General features: G+C 51.9%; 1 protein-coding gene across 2 annotated transcripts in view; it reads right to left on the bottom strand.

Annotated features, from left to right (window-relative positions):
• COL4A2 (collagen type IV alpha 2 chain) overlaps positions 1 to 22,286 on the bottom strand; it is a 173,618-nt gene that overhangs the window by 27,302 nt on the left and 124,030 nt on the right. For both annotated transcript variants that reach the window (XM_059041903.2, XM_067016634.1), the window contains exons 13-26: positions 21,616 to 21,711; positions 19,870 to 19,905; positions 19,251 to 19,301; positions 18,100 to 18,144; positions 15,998 to 16,051; positions 15,013 to 15,079; positions 11,135 to 11,245; positions 10,506 to 10,655; positions 6,887 to 6,979; positions 5,553 to 5,716; positions 2,382 to 2,454; positions 2,189 to 2,295; positions 983 to 1,184; positions 541 to 600 (exon numbers count right to left, since the gene is read on the bottom strand). In XM_059041903.2, coding sequence (XP_058897886.1) covers positions 541 to 600; positions 983 to 1,184; positions 2,189 to 2,295; positions 2,382 to 2,454; positions 5,553 to 5,716; positions 6,887 to 6,979; positions 10,506 to 10,655; positions 11,135 to 11,245; positions 15,013 to 15,079; positions 15,998 to 16,051; positions 18,100 to 18,144; positions 19,251 to 19,301; positions 19,870 to 19,905; positions 21,616 to 21,711 — 1,309 coding nt within the window. The remainder of the gene's footprint in view (positions 1 to 540; positions 601 to 982; positions 1,185 to 2,188; positions 2,296 to 2,381; positions 2,455 to 5,552; positions 5,717 to 6,886; positions 6,980 to 10,505; positions 10,656 to 11,134; positions 11,246 to 15,012; positions 15,080 to 15,997; positions 16,052 to 18,099; positions 18,145 to 19,250; positions 19,302 to 19,869; positions 19,906 to 21,615; positions 21,712 to 22,286) is intronic.

Genomic DNA, 22,286 nt, shown 5'->3' with positions numbered 1-22,286 from the left:
CCGCCTGGCTTCCCACCTCGGCTTCTAGGCCCCCCCGGGCTGGAGACGTGGCCTGTCTGATGGCAGCCGGGTCAACTTCTGGACCGTCCCCTCCCCTCTGCCCTGCCCTGAGCTCGGATCATCTGGGCGGCCTCTCCTTATCCGCCAGCCCTGTTCCTTCTCGTATCCATTCATCACCGGACCAGATTCTTCTCACATCTGGACTCACTCCTCACCCTGCATAACGAGCAAATGATTCAGTTGCCCTTTACACACGCAGAGGCATATATTTTAGGCGTGAAAGGACTTATCTGTTGGGCTCTTCCCGATACTGTGAACAGATGCTTCGTACCGTAGGGACCATTTGGTGACACAAGGTCACATGCTTACCCTTCCCTGGGTGCTAAGCTGAGGCAGATGGAGTGCAGCTCCAAGTCCGCAAGTGTTTCTATTTCTGACGGCAGCTCTGTGCCCACGGCAGGGCTCACGCCAATTCTAGCACATAGTCTACAAACCGAGAGTTTTCAAGAATTCTAAAGCCGCCCGACGTCACGACAGTACCTGGCTGGACGGTCTCCTGGCCATCTGCCCCGATGGGCCTTTTCACACCCGTGTCACAATCTAGGGGTGAGACAGTGACAGAGTGAGGTAATTCTGCAATAACGGAAAGCGCCTGGCTTTTCCGTGTGTGTGTGTGTGTGTGTGTGTGTGTGGTGGGAAGGCTGGGACACGCAGGGCGTCAGAGGCCCGTTTCTGGACTTCTGTGCTGAGCCTCTGTAACTCCAGCACTAGAGGGAGAGGCCCTGCATTCCAGCTGGCGAGAGGAAGCTGCAGTGGGTCCAGAAAACCCCGGGTGTCGCTTGCGTGTGATAAGAACCGATGGTGTGACACCATCTCACGTGACTCGCCCCCGGGGAATTCACGCACCGCCCGAGAAGAACAGCGGGTGGAGAAGCACAGTGTCTCACGACTCTGAAAGAGGCGAGCCTGGACCCCTCCGTACCTATTTGTCCTGGAGTGCCGGGGGCGCCGGGAGGCCCGGGGAAGCCTGGCGGTCCAGGTAATCCAGCGTCGCCGGGGAAGCCGCGCTCGCCTTTGGGGCCTGGCAGCCCCAGTCCTGGGGGGCCTCTTTCTCCTGGAATGCCCTTAGTACCGGGTGGTCCTGGGTGGCCTGCGTCCCCTGAGGGGCCTTTGATGCCATCACCCTGTGAGAGATTTGGTTCACCTCTTACAAAAATACATGTAAGCCTCAAAGACAGCCGTCTCCCCAGCTACTTTTCCCCGTTCCCTGAGTTCTGCGCTCCGGATACAGAGATGAGTAGGAACCGAGAGTCGTGGTCTCACCAAGTCACAGAAGTAAAGGACAGACTTTCTAACAACCATGGACAACACCCTCGAAGATAGTTCTGGAAGGCATAGGAATCTGAGTATTCTTCTCTTTCCAAGCCCCCAGCGCCCTGCTTGGACCTTCTTTCTCCAGGGGAATTCTCCAAGAGAACGGTTAGGCACAGACTTGGCGAAATGGGGGCAGGCACACGTTATTTCATTGTTAGGGTTCAGCATTCGTGACCCATCTCCCAGTCAGAAGGGACAATGCAGTGGTGGAGGGAAGGGAGTCTTTGGTTTGGACGAGAAAGTGCATCAGAAATAAGGAGGGGCGCTGGGATCGGAGAGCAGGAGGCTGGGAGCTGGGCACAGCCGTGTTCTAGTCACGCAACTCCTCAGAGCAGGGTGAGGGCAGGCAGGGAGGAGGAGGGGTCTAGTCTCCGCGGCCAACCGCCCTTCCCCGCCTGCCCCCCCCCGGCCCCGCAGAAAGGAGGCTGGGGGCTCTGCATCTTATCACACACGGCCCCGTTCCATGCCGGTGTGTGTGTGCTGCAGAAATGCAGCTGTGTACTTTACAAGTGACCCTAGAAGAAGCGTTCCACCTTCCATCTAGGAGTATTCGACTTGGGGGGCTCTCGTTCTATGTGACGGCAAAAAGAGGAATATTTATTTCCTCTTTTTCTCTTAAATGCTCACTCAGGGCTTGGCTTCCAGCCTCACTCACTGTCTTCTAAAAAATATGATTGCTGATCACGAAAAGAGAACAGGTTACACCGGGAGGGTTTCCTGCTGCGTTAGCACCTCTGACGTGCACGTGTTTAAGCTCGTGACTGATGGGGGTGAGGGCAGAGCCGCCGCCCCCCGCCCCGCCAGCGGTACTCACAGGAGAGCCTGGGAGGCCAGGGAATCCATCCAGCCCGTCACGCCCTGGGATGCCGCTGTCCCCTTTCGGCCCAGGCACACCTGGGACACCTGGCTGGCCCCGCTCACCTGGGGGAGGAGCACAGCGTGAGCTGCTCGCCCAGGGCAGCCACAGGAGGGTGCACAGTCTCAGATTTGCTGACCACAAGACTGACCTTTGGTGGTGATGGTTCGAGAATCTCCCTTCATTCCTTTGGGCCCGGGAGGGCCAACGTCACCGGGGCCTCCCTGTAGAAACAAACACAAAGTTTCTTCCTCCTTCACACTGTTAAGGGCAGCCGAGAAGACAATGATTTTCGTTTATACAACTTGAGGGCCCTTACCTGTCATCAAGCCCAGAGCCACACGTCTCTGTCCCTGGCCACCCACTACCGTGGCCACCAACCACAGATGGCCATGGGGCACTTGAACGTGGCCAGCGGGGCTGAGACACTGAATGTGTAAACGGTTAAAACTTAAGGGAAGTAGCCACACATGGCTGGACGGTGAAAACAAGAACCTTGCTACTCAAAGTGTGGCCCCCAGATGGGCAGCAGCAGCCTCCCTGGGGCTTGTCAGGAGTGCAGACCCTGAGGCCCACCCAGGGCAACTGAACCGCAATCTGCAGTTCAAGGAAGTCCCAGGGATGCGTAAACTCATTAGCTTTGGAAAAGCTAAGGCTGCTATAACCCTAACTGCAATTTTGTTGAATCCGGGCAAATAATAGGCCTCCAGGAACGAAGGATGGACATTGGTGATCATACTGAGAACAACAAGAGTATGTGTCTCCCTACCTGAAGTCAAGGTTGCAAAAAATCGTACTTCACAGGCAATTCATTGCAGGAACACTCACGTTTAAGGTGTAAAATCTAGTCTAGGTCTTTTTTTTTTTTTTTTGCGGTATGCGGGCCTCTCACCGCCGTGGCCTCTCCCGTTGCGGAGCACAGGCTCCGGACGCGCAGGCGCAGCGGCCACGGCTCACGGGCCCAGCCGCTCCGCGGCACGTGGGATCTTCCCGGACCGGGGCACGAACCCGTGTCTCCTGCACCGGCAGGCGGACCCTCAACCGCTGCGCCACCGGGGAAGCCCTAGTTTAGGTCTTTTGATGAGCAGAAACGAGCAGGTGAAAGTTTCAGGACGCATTTTAATGTGCGTGATATGCCAGTTTGGGACAACTCTCGGTTGCTGGTATTTGCAAGAACACGGGAACTTTTAGTGTTGGTTTAATTAAATGGAACGTTTCAAGTGAGTACGAGTTCTTTTCTCCTAAAAAATTCCACAGATACTTGATTTATTGATTTCGTTCTTTGCAGAAGAGGGTGACATTCTCTCAGTACCTAGAACAGCACCTCACACACAGGCCGTGCTCAACCAGGAGGTGCTGGGCAAATGGATGGATGCATGTATTCATTTACTAATCGACCCCCATACTTCAAGCACTCTTCCAGGCTCTATCAGTACAGATATGAAACCACCAAAAACTGTCTCAGGCACGCCTGCTGCAGATGCACGAACATACAATTAAATGCAAGGTAAACACGGTACCTGAGATGTTTGAACGCAAGTGCTGTGGGTGTGCACGCGATACAGCTGGGGAAAGCACGTGCTCTTGGAAGACTTTAGAGATTCCACGTGCACAAAACGGGATCCATTTGACTTCTCAGAAATATCCCATCGTTTTATAAATAACTGAAGGTCCTACGAGTTCTGCCGTTTTTCAGTTTGGATTCTCACCACGCACGCTTTTCCTGAATACCTGAGCAACGTCTACATATGCTCAGCCGCGATGTGGAGATGGTGTCATTTTTAAAGTAGGAGGAAAGGTGGCAGCTATTGTGTTCAGTTGGATAAAACTCTTTGTCTTCTGAGAAGCCCCAGAGAATGGCGAGGTGCCGTGGACCTCATTTTCACCTGCAAAGCTCCCGCGACACGAAGCAGTTATGCGTCACGAGCCTGTGCGCCAACAGCTCCGAGTGGCTGCGACCCCCCTGCATCTGGACACGAAGCCAGGTTGTTCTAACCGTCCCTGGCCAAGTGTCCGAGCGAACTTTCCTCTACTGCTGAATATATACAATGACAGACTTTTCATTTCATACATCTCTTGCAGCTCTCTTTTTAAATAAAAATAAATAAAAAATATAGTTTCTTTGCCCTCATCTGAAATTTACTTTGAAATCATTGGTCAGTTAAAACCTGCCACGAAGAAAGATCTACTCCAGATGATGTTTTCCTCAGGTGTGAAATAAAGCCCACTTAGCTGGAATCCAGAAAATTTCATACATTCATCCAAACTAAATTCATGATATACTTGGAAGTCTCACTTTTTATCAAGTTAAGGGAGCCTTCATTAAAATGCTAAATCGGTCCTATACTAAATCCGAAGAGGTGAACACACAGCACGTAGTATGTAGCTTTGCATTCAAAATGCTAGAAGGGTTTCTTTTTTTGAGATATAATTCACATGCTATAAGATTAACCATTTTAAAGCATACAATTCAGTATTTTTTTTTTTTTGTATTTTCGCGAGGTTCTGCAACCATCACTATGACCTAAATCCAGGCCATTTTCATCACCCCAGAAAGAAACGGTCACCCGCATTCCCCCTCCTCCCAGCCCTTGGCAACCACCAAGCTACTTCGTCTCAAGATGCATATTCTGGACACTTCATACAAATAGCATCATATGATATCTGTTCTTTTGTGTATTATTTCACTTAGCATAATGTTTCTGAGGGCACCACACTGTAGCACGTGTCAGCACTTCACCCCTTTTGATGGCTGAATAATGTCCCATCGGGTGGGTATGCTACGTTTCATTTACCCATTTATGGGCATTTGGGTTTTTTCCACTTTCCGGCTGGTATCGTGAATGCTGCTGTGAGCTTTAAGGCACAAGTTTTGGTGTGGACACGTGCTTTCGGTTCTCCTGGGTCTGTACTAGGAGGGGACTTTCTGGGTCACGTGACACCTCTATGTTTGACTTTTTAAAAATTTGTTGGCTGCGTTGTATGGCTTGTGGGATTTTAGTTCCTCAACGAGGGACTGAACCCGGCCCCTAGGCAGTGAGAGCACAGAGTCCTAACCAGTGGACTGCCAGGGAGTTCCCTATGTTTGACTTTTTTGAGGAAGCATCAAACTTTTCCACAGTGCCCGCCCCATTTCACATTCCCACCAGGAAAAGCTTTAAAGCTCCTCTTGGAATACATGGCTTTTTTGAATGTCACACAGGGCGTGTAAGTGTTGCTGGTCTGAAGCTGTATTAATTCAATAAATTAAAGCCGGGAACGGGGGAATGGGGCCAGGCGTCAAGGTGGTCTTATCGGCTTCGTGGCAGAACTGGTCTCTCACCTTGAATCCTGGGAACCCGGGGATGCCGTGCTGGCCGGGGTCTCCCGGGCTGCCTTTCCTCCCTGGTTCCCCATTGGTGCCGGGAAAGCCCTTGGGTCCTGGTGGCCCCGGAAGACCCCCGATGAACCGGTCACCGTCTGCACATTGACAGTCGCCGGCGTCGCCTGCAACGTGGGCGGAGAGGGAGGGACTTGTTATTTGCTCGTGAAGCGCGTGTACGACCCCCCTGTTGGCTCTGCAGGGGACGGGAGAGCAAGGGGGCGGGGGCTCGGCTGGGGGCGGGGCACACTGCAGGACACGCCCACTCTGGTCCTCACTCCCCCTCACTCTCAGGCAAGGAGCGTGAGTCTCCTCGGGACGCAGATCCGTAAAGAACGGGACGGCTGACGGAGGTGCGGGCCGAGTTGGGGACTCAGCGACAGGAGTTCTGAGAAGCCACCGCGGGGGCCTCGGGGGGAGGGCAGGAAGGTCCAGGGTGAAGGGAAGCCGGAGAGAGGGCGGCCTGGCAGCGGCCGCGGGCTTGGAGCCCGGGGTCCTGGTGCGGACGGAAGAAACACGTGCCCTCCCTTCTTCTGTCTCGCTGCCGGGACCCAGGGAGCCCGGGGGCAGGGGAGGGCCGAGCTGGAGGCTGGTGGTTGGCTTGGCTCCCAGGGCGCAAAGGGGGACACGTGATGGCCCGGGGGTGCCGAGCTGCCCAGCTCACCCACGACGCCGGACCCCTGCGCCGCCCACAGCTCCACGCGTGCCGCAGAGGTCCGGCGGTTAGAACCCAGGATGCCCAGGGATGGGCCAGCCGAACAGGCTCCCCCGAGGCCCCCACGGGCGGCCCTTGCCTGGAGAGGTGGGGTCCCCCGGGGGCAGCAGGGAGAGGAAAGCAAGGACAGCTCGCTCCCACCAGCCTCCGCCCCACCTGGGCAGGTCACGTCTCTCCTGCTTTGCCACCGCCTTGCTGCCGACGCATCCCTAGCTCGGGGAGTCGGGTTAGGACCAAACCAGATGATGACCCTACAGCCCCCTGCAAATACTTGTTACGTTTTCTTGGAGCCGAGGGCTTGGATGAGTCATCTGAATTCAGTCTAAGAAGCTACCGGGCATCTTTTCTGTCCCGTGCTGGGCCCCGTGTTGCATTTCAGTGACGAACGTGGCAGACAGAACACAGACGGGAGAGCCAGCTGAGAGCTGGGCGTGCGGAAAACGAGGAGGCGCCGCCCCCCACGGCAGGGAGGGGGCCGGGGGGAAGCAAGGGCTCGTCCTCATCTTGGAACCAGCGAAGTGAGCTGGACTCAGGAGGGCCAAGCAGCGCCCCGCCCCCTGTACTTCCCGGACAGCCTCACCTTTCCATCCTTTCTGTCCGCGAGCCCCGGGGAAACCAGAAGGCCCAGGGTAGCCCACCCTGCCTCTTGCTCCTTTAAGGCCGAAAAGGAAACCTGAGGAGAAAACCCACAAGGACGGCACGTTAGCACAGCCCAGGACCCGGCGTGGGGAGGGTTACGCCGAGTCTCCCAACAGAAAGTGGCCCCCATTCCAATTCCATCCCAACTACTGCAGAAAAGACACGGAGAGTTTCTTTCTGTGGCCATTGCTTCCAGGATTGGAAACACATGTGAACGCCTATGATTTTAGTTTTTCCAGTAAAGTCTAGAAATAGAAATCTTTACTCTTCAGAAACACTGAGTCCAAGGAAGACTTTAGGCTTTTTTAACCACGTGTTTTACTTCGACTTGGGTTCTAAGACTACCGCAGCTTCTGGTTCCCAGAATGACAGAAAACCCAAAGAGTAAAAGATGTTAGAATGGACTAGCTTCCCTAGTTTTGTCCTCTCCTCTGGAACGGAGCACCTGTGCACGCCCCGCCCCCCCAGACCCCACCATCTTTCCTCTTTCACTCCTTTGGGCTCACACACGTGCACACACGCAACCATGTAGATAACTTGTGATCCTCCCACCCCCGTCACTAGGATCACGGTATTTCAGGCGTCCTTCCGCCATCTGCAGGGCTCTGATAATTCCAAGCAGGGACATCCGGGTGAGGGTGTAAGAAACAAGACTCCAAAAGCCCACAAAACGCTCCGTGTCCCACTTGAGCAGAGCGCCATCTCGTGGTGGAAACTGGGCTGCACATTCCTGGGAAGCGCCACTGCTGGGTATCGACTCCCAGGAGTCTGGCCCGAGCTCCGGGGTATGTGGAGATGGGTGAGGCCCGGGGCGGGGGCCATGCTGGGTGGGGAGCTGGGGAGGGGAGACCCAGAGTTCAGTTTGGGGCATGCAAAGCTGGAGACGCCTGTGAGACACGCAGCGGTGACGAGGTGCCCAGTTAGAAGCTGGGATGAGTTTGCAGCTTAGAATGTGGAACTGGGCTGGGGACACAGTTAGGGAGAGCTGGCTCATAACTGGTGTTTAAATTCCTGTGAGTGCAGGAGCTCGCTAGAGAGAGAGACACAGACAGGAACTCCACTGCCCACGGGATGGCAGAGGGAGAAGGAGGAGGACCTAGCAAAGGAGCCGCAAAAAGAAGGGGAGAGATGACAAGGGGGGGTCGTGGAGCTGGAGAAGAGCGTGTGTGTGTGGGGGGCGGGTGCCGGCTGCCCCCTGTACCGCTGGCAGGCTGCTGACAGAGCACACGGTACCCAGGATGTGGCTCCATAGGCCACTGGTGACCAGGTCAACAGCATGTCAGCCTAGCGGTGGACTGAGGGCTTTATGCTATGTTTCCACGTTCTCCTGTTATGTTAGGAGCAGCTACTATTACAGGTAGTTATTTAATCACAGATACTCCAGGGATGTTGGCTTTTAAAATCTGAGACGAAGACGCTGTGGGTATGCGTCCCAGTGTTTGCAAGTCTAGACAAAAAAGGCACTTTTGGGGCATCTTAAGGTGCCATCCTCCCTCCTTCCTACACTGTTTTTTTTCTTCATCTGGTAAATTCATAATTTCAAGCAAGTCCTAAAGAATAGCACTGTGCCAGGGAACTCTACCCAATGCACTGTGGTAACCTAAATGGGAGGGCAGTCCAAAAGGGAGGGCGTATCTGTATGTGTACGGCTGAGTCATTTTGTTCAGCAGTGGAGGCTAGCACAACACTGTAAAGCAACCGTACTCGAATAAAAATTAATTAAAAAAAATAACGGGATCTCCTGATTAAAAAAAAAAAAAAAAAAAGCAGTGCACCTCTGCGATGTTTCCAACATGATTTTCCTGAAGGGGTCAGTGGCCGTAATAAACCTGGCAGTAGTTTGACTTATTCTAGAGCCCCGGCAGTCGACTCCGTTACCTGAGCTGAACTGGACGTAAGCAAAACGTTTAGCTCAGAAAGAAAACCGGCTTCACAGTTCGATTTTGCTGGAATGGCAAAAGAGTAAAAATTCTGCTTGCCATCAGGAGCAGCACATAGAACGGAGTGAAGTGCAGTTAACAAGAAAAGACTCCAACGGTTTCGTTCCAGGGAAAAAGCTGAAGAACTCTGTGGGACTCAAGGTCATTGATGTTAAATTATGACTCTACACAAAAATATTTTAAAAGGCCATTAAGGTTGGCTACTTTTTGTACAAGAGATTGCTTTTAGAAAAGTGATTTGGGAGCAATGTGTCTCCCAGGGTAAAATAAATATTTCAAGGAGAACTGAAGTTGATAAAATGTATCAGACACCATTCCATCTATTTTATAAATTCTCCCTTCAGTTAACCACATGGGCCGGAAATTAGTTAATTTGTTTACAGATGACTTATGTTGGTAAATCATAGATTTACTAAGCAAGACTTACAAAGCCAGATGGTATGTGTTTGTGTCTATCAAAATGGAATTTAGTTACAGGAATGATGGCATGGTTAGCCTTCAATCAGTCTTTTGAAGTGGCATATTTTTCTGCTTTTATTTTTAACACATCGTGTTCTGTTGCCAAAAAAGGAAATCTCAACAGATACCATTTACTCAGGATATGTAATGTTCACAGAACCTCAGCCATTATCACAGATGCCACAGTAATAATAAATATTACTGCCAGGATAATAAAAAAAGATTAGTGATAACAGCGCTCAAAGTATTTGGCAAACTCCAGGGAAATATCTGCACCCCGAATTTTTTTTCAAAAGAATGTGAGAATCTGCTTTTTGCAGTTGAAGGAAAACTGGGAACGTCGAGCCTTGGTAACTTACAGTTTAACGCAGAAGACAACAGAGAAGTGACTGCTGATTTTTTAGTGGAGGAGCACGTACTGATGTGCTTCTCATGCCTCCAACAGTTTTCCCTCTGAAGAGACAGCAATGAGAAGCTGGCTCCCGAAAGCAAGGAAAGCCTCGTCTCGATCTACCTTTAACTGAACTCACACACTATCCATTAGCACACGTGAAGAGAGGAATCTGTCAGAGATGAGCGGGGGGGTGACGTCAGGAATTAAAATTCAAATATTTTGAAAAGAAGATGCTGAATCGTGTCCATGTCTCAGAGACATGGATGGTTTTAGTTCGATTTTACGACGTTCAGAGCATAACCCTAAAGCTGGAAGCTGAGAGAATAACCGTTTTGGAGGCCAAGCCTCCTTGGAGCTCAGCTGAAAGATGAGCCACGTTGCATCAGAGCCTGGAAACTCAGTTCCGTGCCCGACAGCGCGAGGGCCCGGACGCCGCGCTTGTCCAGCCTGGAGACTCTCGGCATCTTTCGTCTGGGGCCCGCCGAGGGCTGCGACGTTCCGTTGCAGGTGTGAGCTCTGCCTCCTCGGGGGGCCCGGGAGGCAGATCACCAGGTCTGCCTATCGCGTTGGCTAACCCAGGGGAGCGGCTGTATGTCAGGGCGGGCCTCTCCTGCCTGCACCCCAGAGCGCCCGCCACATTCTCACGCTGCCCTCTGCCTACTTCGCGGAATTATTTACAAGAAAACCCCAAGTGGAGATCCAGCCGGGGCCACAGGCTCCGTTGTCCGGACCCTGGCACGACCTCCCTTGAGTTTCCCTCCACTTACCGTCTGGGCCCGGTGGTCCCGGGAGCCCTGGGGGGCCTCGGAGCCCTGGCTTTCCGTCAGCTCCTGGCGGGCCGGGGTACAGGGCGGGGATGCCCGGCTCTCCTGTGAAGCCTTTGGGTCCCATCTCGCCCGGTAAGCCTCTCTTCTCATCTGAAAAGCCAACAGCAACCACAGCAGCGTGAGACCTCTGAGATTTACCGGCTGCGCCCGCGTTCCCGCCCCGGGAGGCCCCCAGCTGGGCTAGCGGTTTCCAGTCCGGCCAGGGACTCAAAGGGCAAGGCCGCTGGTGTATTTCACCGCTATCTTTCCGCTTGCAAACGCCCCCCTCCCTGCCCCCCGACGACGGACCGAGAGTTGTTATAACACTGGACGACGCCCGTGCTCTTCCTGGCCAAGTGACAGAATCACGTGAGGTGAGCAGCAGCAGCACCTCCGACCTAGCGACGGAGTCACCGCCACAGGTGCGTGGTTCTGTGGCGACATCCCAACATGTACTCGAGACGCGCTAGAGCCGCTGGGCCAGCCTATGAGACAGAGCGCTGACTGCGGGGCTGGGCAGCCGGCGAGGGGCGGGGTTTGCGTGAGGCCCGAGGGGGCGTCTCGGCTCCGACGCCGCGGAAGCACGTTACCTCCATCTCCGATGGACGTGCCAGGCAGGCCTGGCCAGCCGGGCTCTCCAGGCTCCCCCCGGGCTCCGGGGTCCCCGGGGGCTCCTTGGAATCCTGGGTCCCCTCTGGCACCTGGAACCGAGACAGGCCCCACATTATGAACAAGACTGTTGTTGAGGGCTCAGGGCAGATGTTCACTTTTTCGTCGAATGTATATTTACTGATAAATGTTTCATCTATGGTGGCCCCTGCTTTCGAGGAGCTCATTCTCAACCAAAGAGGACCGATAAAAGATCCCTATAAATGTTATAAAACAAGAGAGGAACAGAACGCCAAAAAGGTACAGAGAGGTTTCAGCGGAGGGGAGGATTATTTGGGGGGAAATCTGACAGAGGGACCACAGAGAATGAGAATAATAGGAGTCGACAGTATTTTTGAGCTCTTGAGTGTGAAGACTCAGCGTTACACACTTGGCTGACATTGGATTCCCGTCAAAGCGCGTGTGTAGATGGTATTACGGCCCCGATGTCACAGAGGGGTGAGGCTTCATGAGAAGGTAAGCTGACAGCTGATGGAGATAGATGACAGGGGAGAGGAGGGCAGAGGACGGTCAGGGGAAGAACGTGCACAGAGGACATCGGCCCAAGTGAAGCAGGTGAGCACGGAGCAGGACACCTGGGGGGGCGGGTACGGGTGAACAGGGTCATGGAAGATCAGGTTGCATAACAGCTGAGTCAGCAGGAATGAAGAATGACGGGGCCGATTTGGACCCTCCTGCACCAGGCACCATGGGGGGAGCTGGAGGGCTGGGCTCTGGAACAGGGGCGGCCCGGGTCTGAGTCCTGCTCCTTCGCTTGCTACGTACATGATCTGGGGCGAGTTACCCAACTTCTCCGTGCCTCAGTTTCTCCGTCAGTACAGTGCGGCCAATGCCAGCCCCCATCTCAACGGGTCTTTACAAGGAGTAAATCAATGGACTGGTGCAAATTAGAAAAACTTGCTTCATTGCCTGGCGTGTGCTCAGCAAGCGCCATACAAATGTTAGCCAACACCATGACTGAATAAAAAGAGACAAAATAAAATTGAAAACCACAGATCTTCTCGAGTGTCTGGGAAAAGAGCAAGATCACTTTTTTTTTTTTTTTTTTGCGGTACGCGGGCCTCTCACCGTTGTGGCCTCTCCCGCTGCGGAGCACAGGCTCCGGACGCGCAGGCTCAGCGGCCACGGCTCACAGGCCCGGCCGCTCTGTGGCACGTGGGATCTTCCCGGACCGGGGCACGAACCCGTGTCCCCTGCATCGGCAGGCGGACTCTCAACCACTGCGCCACCAGGGAGGCCCAAGATCACGTTTTAGTTACATTGCAATCATGTTTTTCAATGCAAAGCTCTTCGAATCCTTTGCGTTTTGACAAGCTCCCGCAACGCTGCCTGGTGAGAGGTACATGTATTTTCCTCTTTTCCATGACAGAATCTGCTCATGAGTCAGCCTCTCACCCTAAGGAGCCCTGGAGCTGGGTCAGCCTTCCAGCTCATCCAGGATGCAGGAACTCCGCTGTGGGAGCAAGGAGGGGGGCTGCTGACTTTCTCACCCTGCACTTGGGGAAAAGGAAATTTGACCACCCACTGTCCCGGTGTGGTTTCCAGGAATGCAGGGTGGTGAGGGGAACTGAATGCATTCTGGGCTCTCAGTCAGGGAGCTTTCTGATGAGTGCAGAAGAGACATCACCAATGTTAATTTTAAAAACTGTGTTCCCAGTATCACCTCACACATGTCAGAATGGCCATCATCAAAAAGTCTACAAATAACGAATGTGGGCAAAGATGTGGAGAAAAGGGAACACCTTCCTGTGCTGCTGGTGGGAATGTAAATTGATGCAGCCACTGTGGAGAACAGCATGGAGGTTTCTCAAAAAACTAAAAATAGAACTACCATATGACCCAGCAGTTCCACTCCTGGGTATATATTCAAAAAAACAAAGCACACTAATTCAAAAAGACACGTGTACCCCAGTGTTCACTGTGGCGCTATTCACAATAGCCAAGACATGGAAACAACCTAAGTGTCCATCGACAGATGAATGGGTAAAGAGGATGTGGCGCATATATACAATGGAATATTACTCGGCCATGAAAAAGAAGGAAATAATGCCATTTGCAGCAACATGGATGGACTTGGAGGGCATTATGCTCTGTGAAATAAGTCAGACCGAGAAAGACAAATACTGTATGATATCACTTATATATGGAATCCAAAATATACGACCGACTAGTGAATATAAGAAAAAAGAAGCAGAGACACAGATCTAGAGGACAAACCAGTGGTTACTAGTGGGGAGAGGGCAGGGAGGAGGGGCAACTATAGGGGCAGAGGGACAAAAGGGTTATTGAGGGCTTCTATGAAATCATGGGTGTGAAACTTTTGAAAATCGTAAAGCACTATAGAATTTAAAGAATCTTTCATTCAATAAAAAAAATAAATTTTAAAAAAGTGGGTTGAAAAATAAAAAAAAATTAAGTTCCCAAAGTCTCGAAGACGTGATTTCCATTTCACCAAAATCACCAACGGTAAGTCAACCTCATGTCGGGTCCCTGGGGTTTCTGGCTTGGCAGACGTGTTGGGCGCCCCCCAGAGGAGGACGGGGAGCTGGCTCCACAGCGGTGTGGACTCCCAGGTTTGAGTTTATTTGAAATACACTCATCGATGGTTTGATGTCACCCTGGAGAGAGACCTCCAGGGGACCCCACCTGGCCTTGTCCTTGGCCTCACTCTGTCTATAGTTTCCCCATCGTTGGATGAAGACATGCAAAGGTATTAAAGCAGCAGATGGTTCACACCTAAGCAGGAAGGTTAGTCCCCGACCCCTGGACATAGATAACAGGGTGAGACAGATGACCTACTGGGTACAGGAAGGAAACATTAGAGCATCTTCATTTAAAAAAAAAAAATCTCACCCTTTAAAACCCCTATCTGATGTACATGTTTTTAGCACACGCAGTATTCAGTCATTCAGGTAAACATTTACTGAGCAACTACCATGAGCTTGGACTGTTCTAGAATTGAGGATACAGTAGTGACCACACAGGCTAAAATCTCTGACCTCAGGGAACGTCCTGTATCACGGATAAATTATCCATAAATAAATATTCATACTATTATGTGGAGGGGTGCCAAAAACACTTTTTTTTTTTAAACGTAGAAGGACGCACATTCGAAGAGGTCCACAGACCATTGCTCGAAGCGCAGAACTAGAATTATATTTTAATAGATCGTGCCGATGGGAGGCTAAGCTAAACTAACAAGGACAGCACAAGCCACAACACGTGCAGAATCCCTCACTGACACTCAGGGGTCAACTGTGACCGTGGGATCATTTTCCTGTACGAGCTCAGGTGCAAATAAATGCCTGGAGGTTTAGTTCTTTGAAGTTTAAAAGGCTGTGACTGTTTCCAAATTATGAGCTATGATCAATTCCAGGCTCCGGACCGGTGAGCAGGGGGCGTAAGCATCTTGGCGCGTTTGGACCAGAAACCAGTGAAGTGGCTGGGACGGCGCCCACGGAGGCCTGGCGGGCACGAGGGCTGGGTTTCTCTAGTGATGCCGCAGGTGGCAGAACCAGAACCTGCACAAGGTACGTTGAAATGAAGGCCCTTCCCAGAGGAGGGAAGTGGTGAGCGCTCTCTCGGCCCGAGGCTAACCGGGGGTCTCTCCGGGACACCCCGCTTAAGCCACGAGGGAGGGAGGGTCCACAGGACTGAGGTTCCCCAACGTTTAAGCGCTCAACGTGAACACTTCAACACTTTTCTCTTTTTGCTTTGTTTTGTTTTGCTCAGAAGATCTCGCAAGGTCATGGCTCTGTGTCCACAACAGACGAGAAAGCAGGACAAATGGCATACAGACCTTTGGCCAGGGAAGGGTGCGGGGAGTAGGCCGGTGGGCCGGGGGGGCCTGGTTCGCCCATTTCTCCCTGGAGAAAGAAAAGGGGAAAACAAAAGAACGTGAGGCTGGCCTTTTGGAGTTTTGGACACTATGCCCGTTTCCAAAGAACAGAACTGAAAGCGACCAAGAGCCCAGCGGAGGCTGTTCTGAGTCACAGAACCACGGACGGTGTCCGGGCTCCATGTCCACGATGCTGTGCTGGTAAGTCCGGGCATCCCAGCCGCCAGCTGGACACACCAGGAGAGAACAGGTGGGCCGGTGCCCATCTCACTCTGAGACCCGTGGCAAACTCCGGAAGTGGCCCGGTGGCCGCCTTCCCCAGGGCAGACTCCTCTGCGTTGTTGACCGCACCTGAGCTGCCCACGGGGCCGAGCTGGGGTGGTGTGACGGCGCCTGACCCAATACCATCGGACAGTGAGACCTACCATCCCATGAGCTGCCTTGACGTCCCTGAGCCTCACGGGGCCCGCAAGGCCTGACCGTGAGTCCCCCCATCCTCACCAGCTGTGGCCCACCTGGTGGTAGAGGCCCCCCCCTCCCGGCTAGTTCCCCCACCAGCTGGAGCAGCTGCACCGCCCGGTCCTCGACCTCCCTGCCCGCCCGTGGGATTATTCAGACAAGTCAGTCGCGTCCCCCTCGGGAACCAGGGGCCCCTACCCTCTTGTTACTACGCGGCCTGCGTCTCTCAGCCCTCTGGTTCACGCTGCTCCGGGCGCGGGTCCCCACCGCCACCTCTACGTGGCCCCGTAAGGCAGATGCGGCATCCTGAGGCTGAGTCACAGGTGACTCACAGGTGAACGTCCACCTCCTCTCTCAGTGCCAGGTGTCGTGGGATCAGTTACATGACACAGGACGGAGGGGGCCTCCTGCGCTTAGGAGGTGATCAGAACACCATCCAAGGGACGTAAGGGAAAGTCACCCCGATTCAAATGAGAACTGAGCCTACCTTGGGTCCTGGGTATCCATCAGGGCCTTGGTAACCATCCGGTCCTCTGCTTCCCTGCAGGAAAGATGTTTAGTGCTCATTTTGAATCTTTAAAACATAATTTAAAGACGTGACCGCAATCCATTGTGTCTAACAAAATCAACGATAGTTTGTTAAGATCACCTACTACCCATGTTGTGTTCAATTTCCCCTGATTTTAGTCTCAAACATGTCCTTTTAAAGTTGCTTTGTCTGAATCAGGATTCAAAAAAAGGCAAAATATGACATTTGGTTGATATGTCTCTTAATTTGCCTGTAATTCCTAACGGTTTTCTCGTCCTTTCTACTTTGGTGCCTTCTGTCGCCGCTGTCGAGGAAACTGGGGCATCTGTGCCGTGAACGCCCGGCGTGGTGGATCTGGTCCGCTCCATCCTCGTGGCGTTGCGCAGCGTGCCCCCTCATCCCCCCGATTTTCTCTAAACTAGCTGTTAGATCTTGGGCCTCCTTAGTCTCAGGTTCATCTTTTTTGAGCAAGATCTGTTCCCGGCGGGTCCCGAGTCCTTCCCACCGAGTCACACGTGCCGCCTGCCGCCACTGTTGTGATTTCACGACTGCCCAGTGGGGCCGGGTGTTGACAACCCGATCCATCTATTAAAACCTTCTCCCAAGATGGGTTTTGAAAAATTTTAGTTATCACCAACTGGAATCATTAAACCTTTTCATTTAGAAGTTTTTGCTCTTCACTTTAAAAAACTATCTAATGCTAATAATGATTGCATTCTAATTCTCTTGAATATGGATTGAAAGACAAAGTTTACCCTTATGACCCACATCGTATCTGGATAGATATGAAAAGCTTTAAAAAAATCTAGAAATTTATTCCCTCTTTCTAAAGAATATATACAGCAAGCCCCCCCCCCCAAATTCAGAACGCCAATGGGATAAAGTATGTATGTTATCTGATTATTTTACTGCACATTTTGAAATCCAGGAGCACGTATGCTGAAAGTTATATTATTTAGAATGAACTAAGATTAATTTGGTGCTTTCACGTTGGGCCTCTGGTTTAGACGAACCTTCTTTCATCCTAGGTGGAGCTGAAGATTGGAAAGTGAAGGCAAATTTCTCTGATATTAAAAGTGACCTCCTGCTTAGAGGCCATCCCACGAGACAGTCTGGGAGCCCCGACGGAGCCTGGAGTGACCGCGGAGTCGGTGAGCAGGCATCCCAACTGAGCCGTGGCCGGTGCGACATAACTGCCCAGTTCCAACAACGCTACCTGTGCTGACGTGCGACAGCCCCCGAGGAGCGCTGGGTGAACAACATGAGTGGAGGACAGCGGAACGGGATGAAACGTTCATTTTCGCTGGTTAAATTACACGCGTGTAAAAATACACGCCCCGCCTGTGCGAGCCCTGGTCTGAACACCCACCCCTCGCGCACGGGGCTCGCCTGTGGGGAGCGGGCTGGGGGTCTGCGATGGGCAGGGCCGGCCCGCGCACTCTCTGCCCGAGTTAGCGAAGACAGCACATAGTGAAAATAAAGAAATCGTGACTTAAAAAAATCGATTCCTACGTTGCCTCGCGCATCTGAGCCAGCATTCAGACAACTCTAAGCCTGATGCCGATTTATAAGACATTGTTCAGCTACCATTTTCTTCCTACGAAAATGGCCAAAAATCTGTCCATAGCACACAGGATAAAAGCAACAAATTGGGCCATCACGGAAGGTAAGCGAAGTGCCCAAATGTGCGAGATCAATGTATAAAAAATGTGGGAGGACCTGTGGCCGCCATGTTGGCAACCTTCCTACAGGACACACTGGCGGTGACACCGAGAAGGGGGCAGGCTGGAAACCACGGGAGCCCTGGCGGGGTGACGGGAGGCTCGGAGGGAGAGGACCCCGGGGCTGGCTTGCCAAGTGAGAGAAAACGTAAATGAGCTCGCTCGCTTACGCTTTGAGAATGAGCTGGGAGAAAGGATTATTTCTGCTACTGTAAACGTGGGAAAGTTTTAAATGTTTTCTCCGGGGACATTTTCTTCTGGGATGCCCCAGTCTTTGTATGTGACCTTTGCAAGGTGTTTCAGGCCTGGAGCAGATTGCATTTCACGTCTCAAACTTACTTTCTGTCCCGGTGAACCTTTCTCACCGTCGAAGCCAGGGGCACCCTGGGTTGAACAGAAAACAGAAGTGGTAACAGCTCAGAATATGCACTGACATTTGCCGGGGGGCATTGCTATGGCACCCGCCGGGGACTAAAGTAAAATACTTTGCTAAGCCAGTATCAAAACCATCTGAAGCCTCCTTTTCTTTCCTAGAGGAGATGCGTCATTTTAGGGACACTTTCACGGAATGCATCCTGTTCACCACTTAAAGAAAGCTGGAGAAATCCATAAACAGTACAGTAAAAACAGTAAAGACAGAAAGAGGCCTGCGCTCCAGTGCCCTCAGGAGCCTTCGTTCTTACTTTTGGAGATTGTAACACACGTCCTTTGAGTAGCTGTGGCCCCCAAGTGGTCACCACAAGGCCACTTTCTCTCTTCCTGGCTCTGCCCACGTTTCCAGCTCACCTGGGGCTGCGTGTGGCCAGATGACTGAACTCTGGCCGATGGAGGGACAGGTGGCCGAGCTTCCTCGGGAGAAGACACCCCACTCCCACCCCTTCCACCCCACCAGGGACATTTTTGTTGGACTCTTAGGGCCACAAGAAATCAACTTCTTTGTTGGAGCCAGCCTACACTTTTGTTACCACTGAGCCATTCAGCGTAATACAAGGAGAAATGCGTTTGAGTTCTGTTCCCGCCCCCGGTCCAGGCGGAGGTGCACAGTATTAAAAACCGCAGTTAGTGGGTGATGATGGTGTGTCAGTCAATGCAGGCTCACGATCGTAGCCAACAGATCACAGAGGGGCAGGACGCTGACAGTAGGGGAAGCTTTGTGTCGGCGAGCAAAAGGGGGTGCATGGAAAATCTCTGTACTTTCGGGTCAATGTTACTGTGATCCTAAGCATAGGGGATTAAGAGGTAGGAACTACTGTGTATAAAATAAGCTATAAGGAAACATTGTACAACACAGGGGATCTAGCCAATATCTTATAATAACTATAAGTGGAGTAGAACCTTTGAAAATAGTGAATCACTACACTGCAGATCTATAACATATGACGTTGTATCAGTACATCAACTCCACTTCAATAAAAAATTAAAGAAAAATAAAGTCTTTTAAAAAACCAGACAATACAAAGCAAACGGCAGGTGTAGAAGGCGTGCTTTACCCGCGCTCCTGAAAAGCCCATGACTCCTTCTTCGGCCTTCAAGGAAATGCCCTAGGAGAGAACAGAGAGACCTGAGGGCACCCACACTTCACGCTCTGCCCGCTCAGGGGTCCATTCTTAGTGCCCCGACAGTGGCCGTCCTGCCCCTGTGTCTCTACTCCAGCTCCACACACGGTGGAGTCCTAGGACGTCTGCAGTCGGCCTGGGTGGTCATCAACCCGGGATGTCACCGGTCGTCATCCCCCAGTGAGTGACAGCCGGGAGGACTGGGAACGCGGGGCAGGCAGGACCCAGACCAGGGAGGGCAGGGCGGTTACACGGCTGGACCCCAGCAAGGACGCCACCACCAAACCCACCCGGCCCCTCCACGGCACTTCTTCTCTTTTAAAGCGTTTAGATTCATTTATGAGCTAAAGTGTTGACTGTGGAATGAAGACGTTCTGAAACCGTTTTCTGGAAAACAGTGTAAAAAAGGATCATACTCTGTGGCTGCGGACAAATGGACTGGAAGCCAGAAGCTGCAGGTTGTTACAACCCAGACACGGTCTATCATTGAGACGGGGACACCGAGAATCTGGGAACCACCAGTGAGAAGCAGCATCTTTATTGCTTGACTTACTTTTCTTCCTGGTTCCCCCTCGCTTCCTTTTTCACCCTGCGAAGAATATGAAAGACAAGAAATGCTCATTAACTCGAGAACAGTAGTATTGAAAATGGATCAGGATTTATGATATGAGGTGAAAAGTATTTTATAAAACTGTAAATAATGAATATAAATGAATTGTAACAAATGACCCCTAACTTTTGCAGCTTCAACATTCAAGGGGAGAAATGTGCTATTTCTCCCGGGTTTTCCCAATACAGATGAAATTGTGTGTTGTTTGTGATATGAGTGCAAGGCTGGCTCTCTTCTGCCTGTGAATGTTCCTTTAGTACCCTCAGCGGCAGGGGGCACACGCCCAGGGGACACAGCTCCTAAGGATAATATTCATTTGAGTGAAAGATCATTAGGTGGGTCCTCTGAGGACAAGGCTCATTGGGAACGTGTTGAAACCCTGAGCGAGAGTAGCTTTGGAAAGCGACGTCAGCTTTACGTGATCAGGTTCTCCCACTTCTCTTAGCCTCAAGTGGGGAAAGAAATGTCATGACCAGTTGGGTCCTTTTCCCCATCAGCCCTAGGCCAGCACCCAGGATTCCTGCAGGTCAAGACTGCCCCCTGCAGGCTGGCTGGGCCCAGCCCCAGAACCTACCCCCTCTTGGCCGTGGAAAATGAAGGAAATCTGATTCAGATGCTTGAGCATCTCAGCATGGATCAAATCTGCTCTGGCCTCACTCCATCCTGGGCTCCTGTCCTGAAACTGGACGGAGGCTCTACCTGGCCGATGGCCAGGTCATCCGCAGGAGCCAAAGTCCCTCCTGGATCCACCCTGATGGCTCTGTGGAGCTTCCCCCACCTGCCTGGCTGTCCAGAGACGTCCTGCTCTGAACTCAGCTGGTCCATAACCACCCCGTCTAGCCTCACATCAGCCACCTCCAGGCCACTTTTGGCAACGGGCACGTTGCTCGTAACCGCCACAGCTGCTCAGACGGACTTCTCCCATGGCCGGGGTCCAGCCTGCGCTCTCCTAGCCGCGACTCAGCACCCACGCCCGACCTTGACAGACGCCTGAGCGAGAGGAATCGTGTTCTACATTTGGGATCTTTACTTTGGTTCCCGTGACCTTTCACGGTGCGTTTCACCCGGGTCTCCACTCTGCAGCCCTAGGAGGTCCGTATTCTACCAGGTCAGTGCTTTGGTCTTTCTTAGGCACGAGGGAACCCGGAGGCTTAGGAAGGAAGGGTAAGTGGTCTGTCTGAGTGAGTGAGTGGTAGAGAAGGGTGTTAATTTTTATTTAGACTCCACGAGTATGCTTTTAATCAGACAAAACGTTAACAGAAATTATGAGTCAGAAAACGGACTTTGATCCACAAAGCCCAGGATAATGCTCCATGTCGGCAAAACCTCCCTAAAAGTAGGTTTTATTTGGCCGAATACGGCATTTGTTCAGAGAGCTCCACATCCTGGCGTTGAGTGGCGCTCCGGCCACTAACTGTGTCTATACTAGAGACTTAGGACAGATCTGAGATTTTTAAATGGATTCTCGTGTTGTTTCAAATTCATCATAATCATTTACAGCGAGATGTACTTGATGATACACTTGTGTGACTGTGATCAGTGTTTTCACGCATACTTTGCCAATCTGGCGGTGAGGGCTTTTCCGCTTTGAATGCGACTGTTTGAATAAGAGCAAAGAAAGTTACCTTGTTTTCTCCTCCTTTTTTTTGTTCAACTGGGAATACATCACTTTTGCTGAAGTTCCTTTACCTTATATTGCTCTGGGAGGATCACATCATTTTTGGGCCTCTCGACGTAACTATTGTCTGGTGGAATCCCACCGGGTCCCTGCTGTCCCATGTCGCCCTGTGAATGGTTTAGCAAAGCAGCTGTCTTTAAGTTGAAAAGACACGACCAAGGTTGAATAAAAGCACAATCCCACCGCAAACTGCTGTTTTTATCTTTGCGTATTACTTATCACATGTACACCGATTTTATAGTGTTACAATTATAAGATAAAAATCATATATAGAATAAAATAATCGTAAGGTAAAATTATTTGATTGCTACTTGCATTAAGAATCACTTAGAGGGGGCTTCCCTGGTGGCGCAGTGGTTAAGAATCCACCTGCTAATGCGGGGGACACGGGTTCAAGCCCTGGTCCGGGAAGATCCCACATGTCGTGAAGCAACTAAGCCCGTGTGCCACAACTACTGAGCCTGCGCTCTAGAGCCCGCGAGCCGCATCTACTGAGGCCCTCATGCCTAGAGCCCGTGCTCCGCAACAAGAGAAGCCACCGAAATGAGAAGCCCGCGCGCCGCAACGAAGAGTGGCCCCTGCTCGCTGCGACTAGAGAGAGCCCGTGCACAGCAACGAAGACCCAACGCAGCCAAAAATAAAGAAAGAAAAAAGAAAAAAAAAAGAATCACTTAGAATTTAT

Source organism: Kogia breviceps, chromosome 16 (assembly GCF_026419965.1).
Source record: "Kogia breviceps isolate mKogBre1 chromosome 16, mKogBre1 haplotype 1, whole genome shotgun sequence".
NCBI classification, from domain to species: domain Eukaryota; kingdom Metazoa; phylum Chordata; class Mammalia; order Artiodactyla; family Physeteridae; genus Kogia; species Kogia breviceps.
This window is presented reverse-complemented; position numbering and strand designations above follow the sequence as displayed.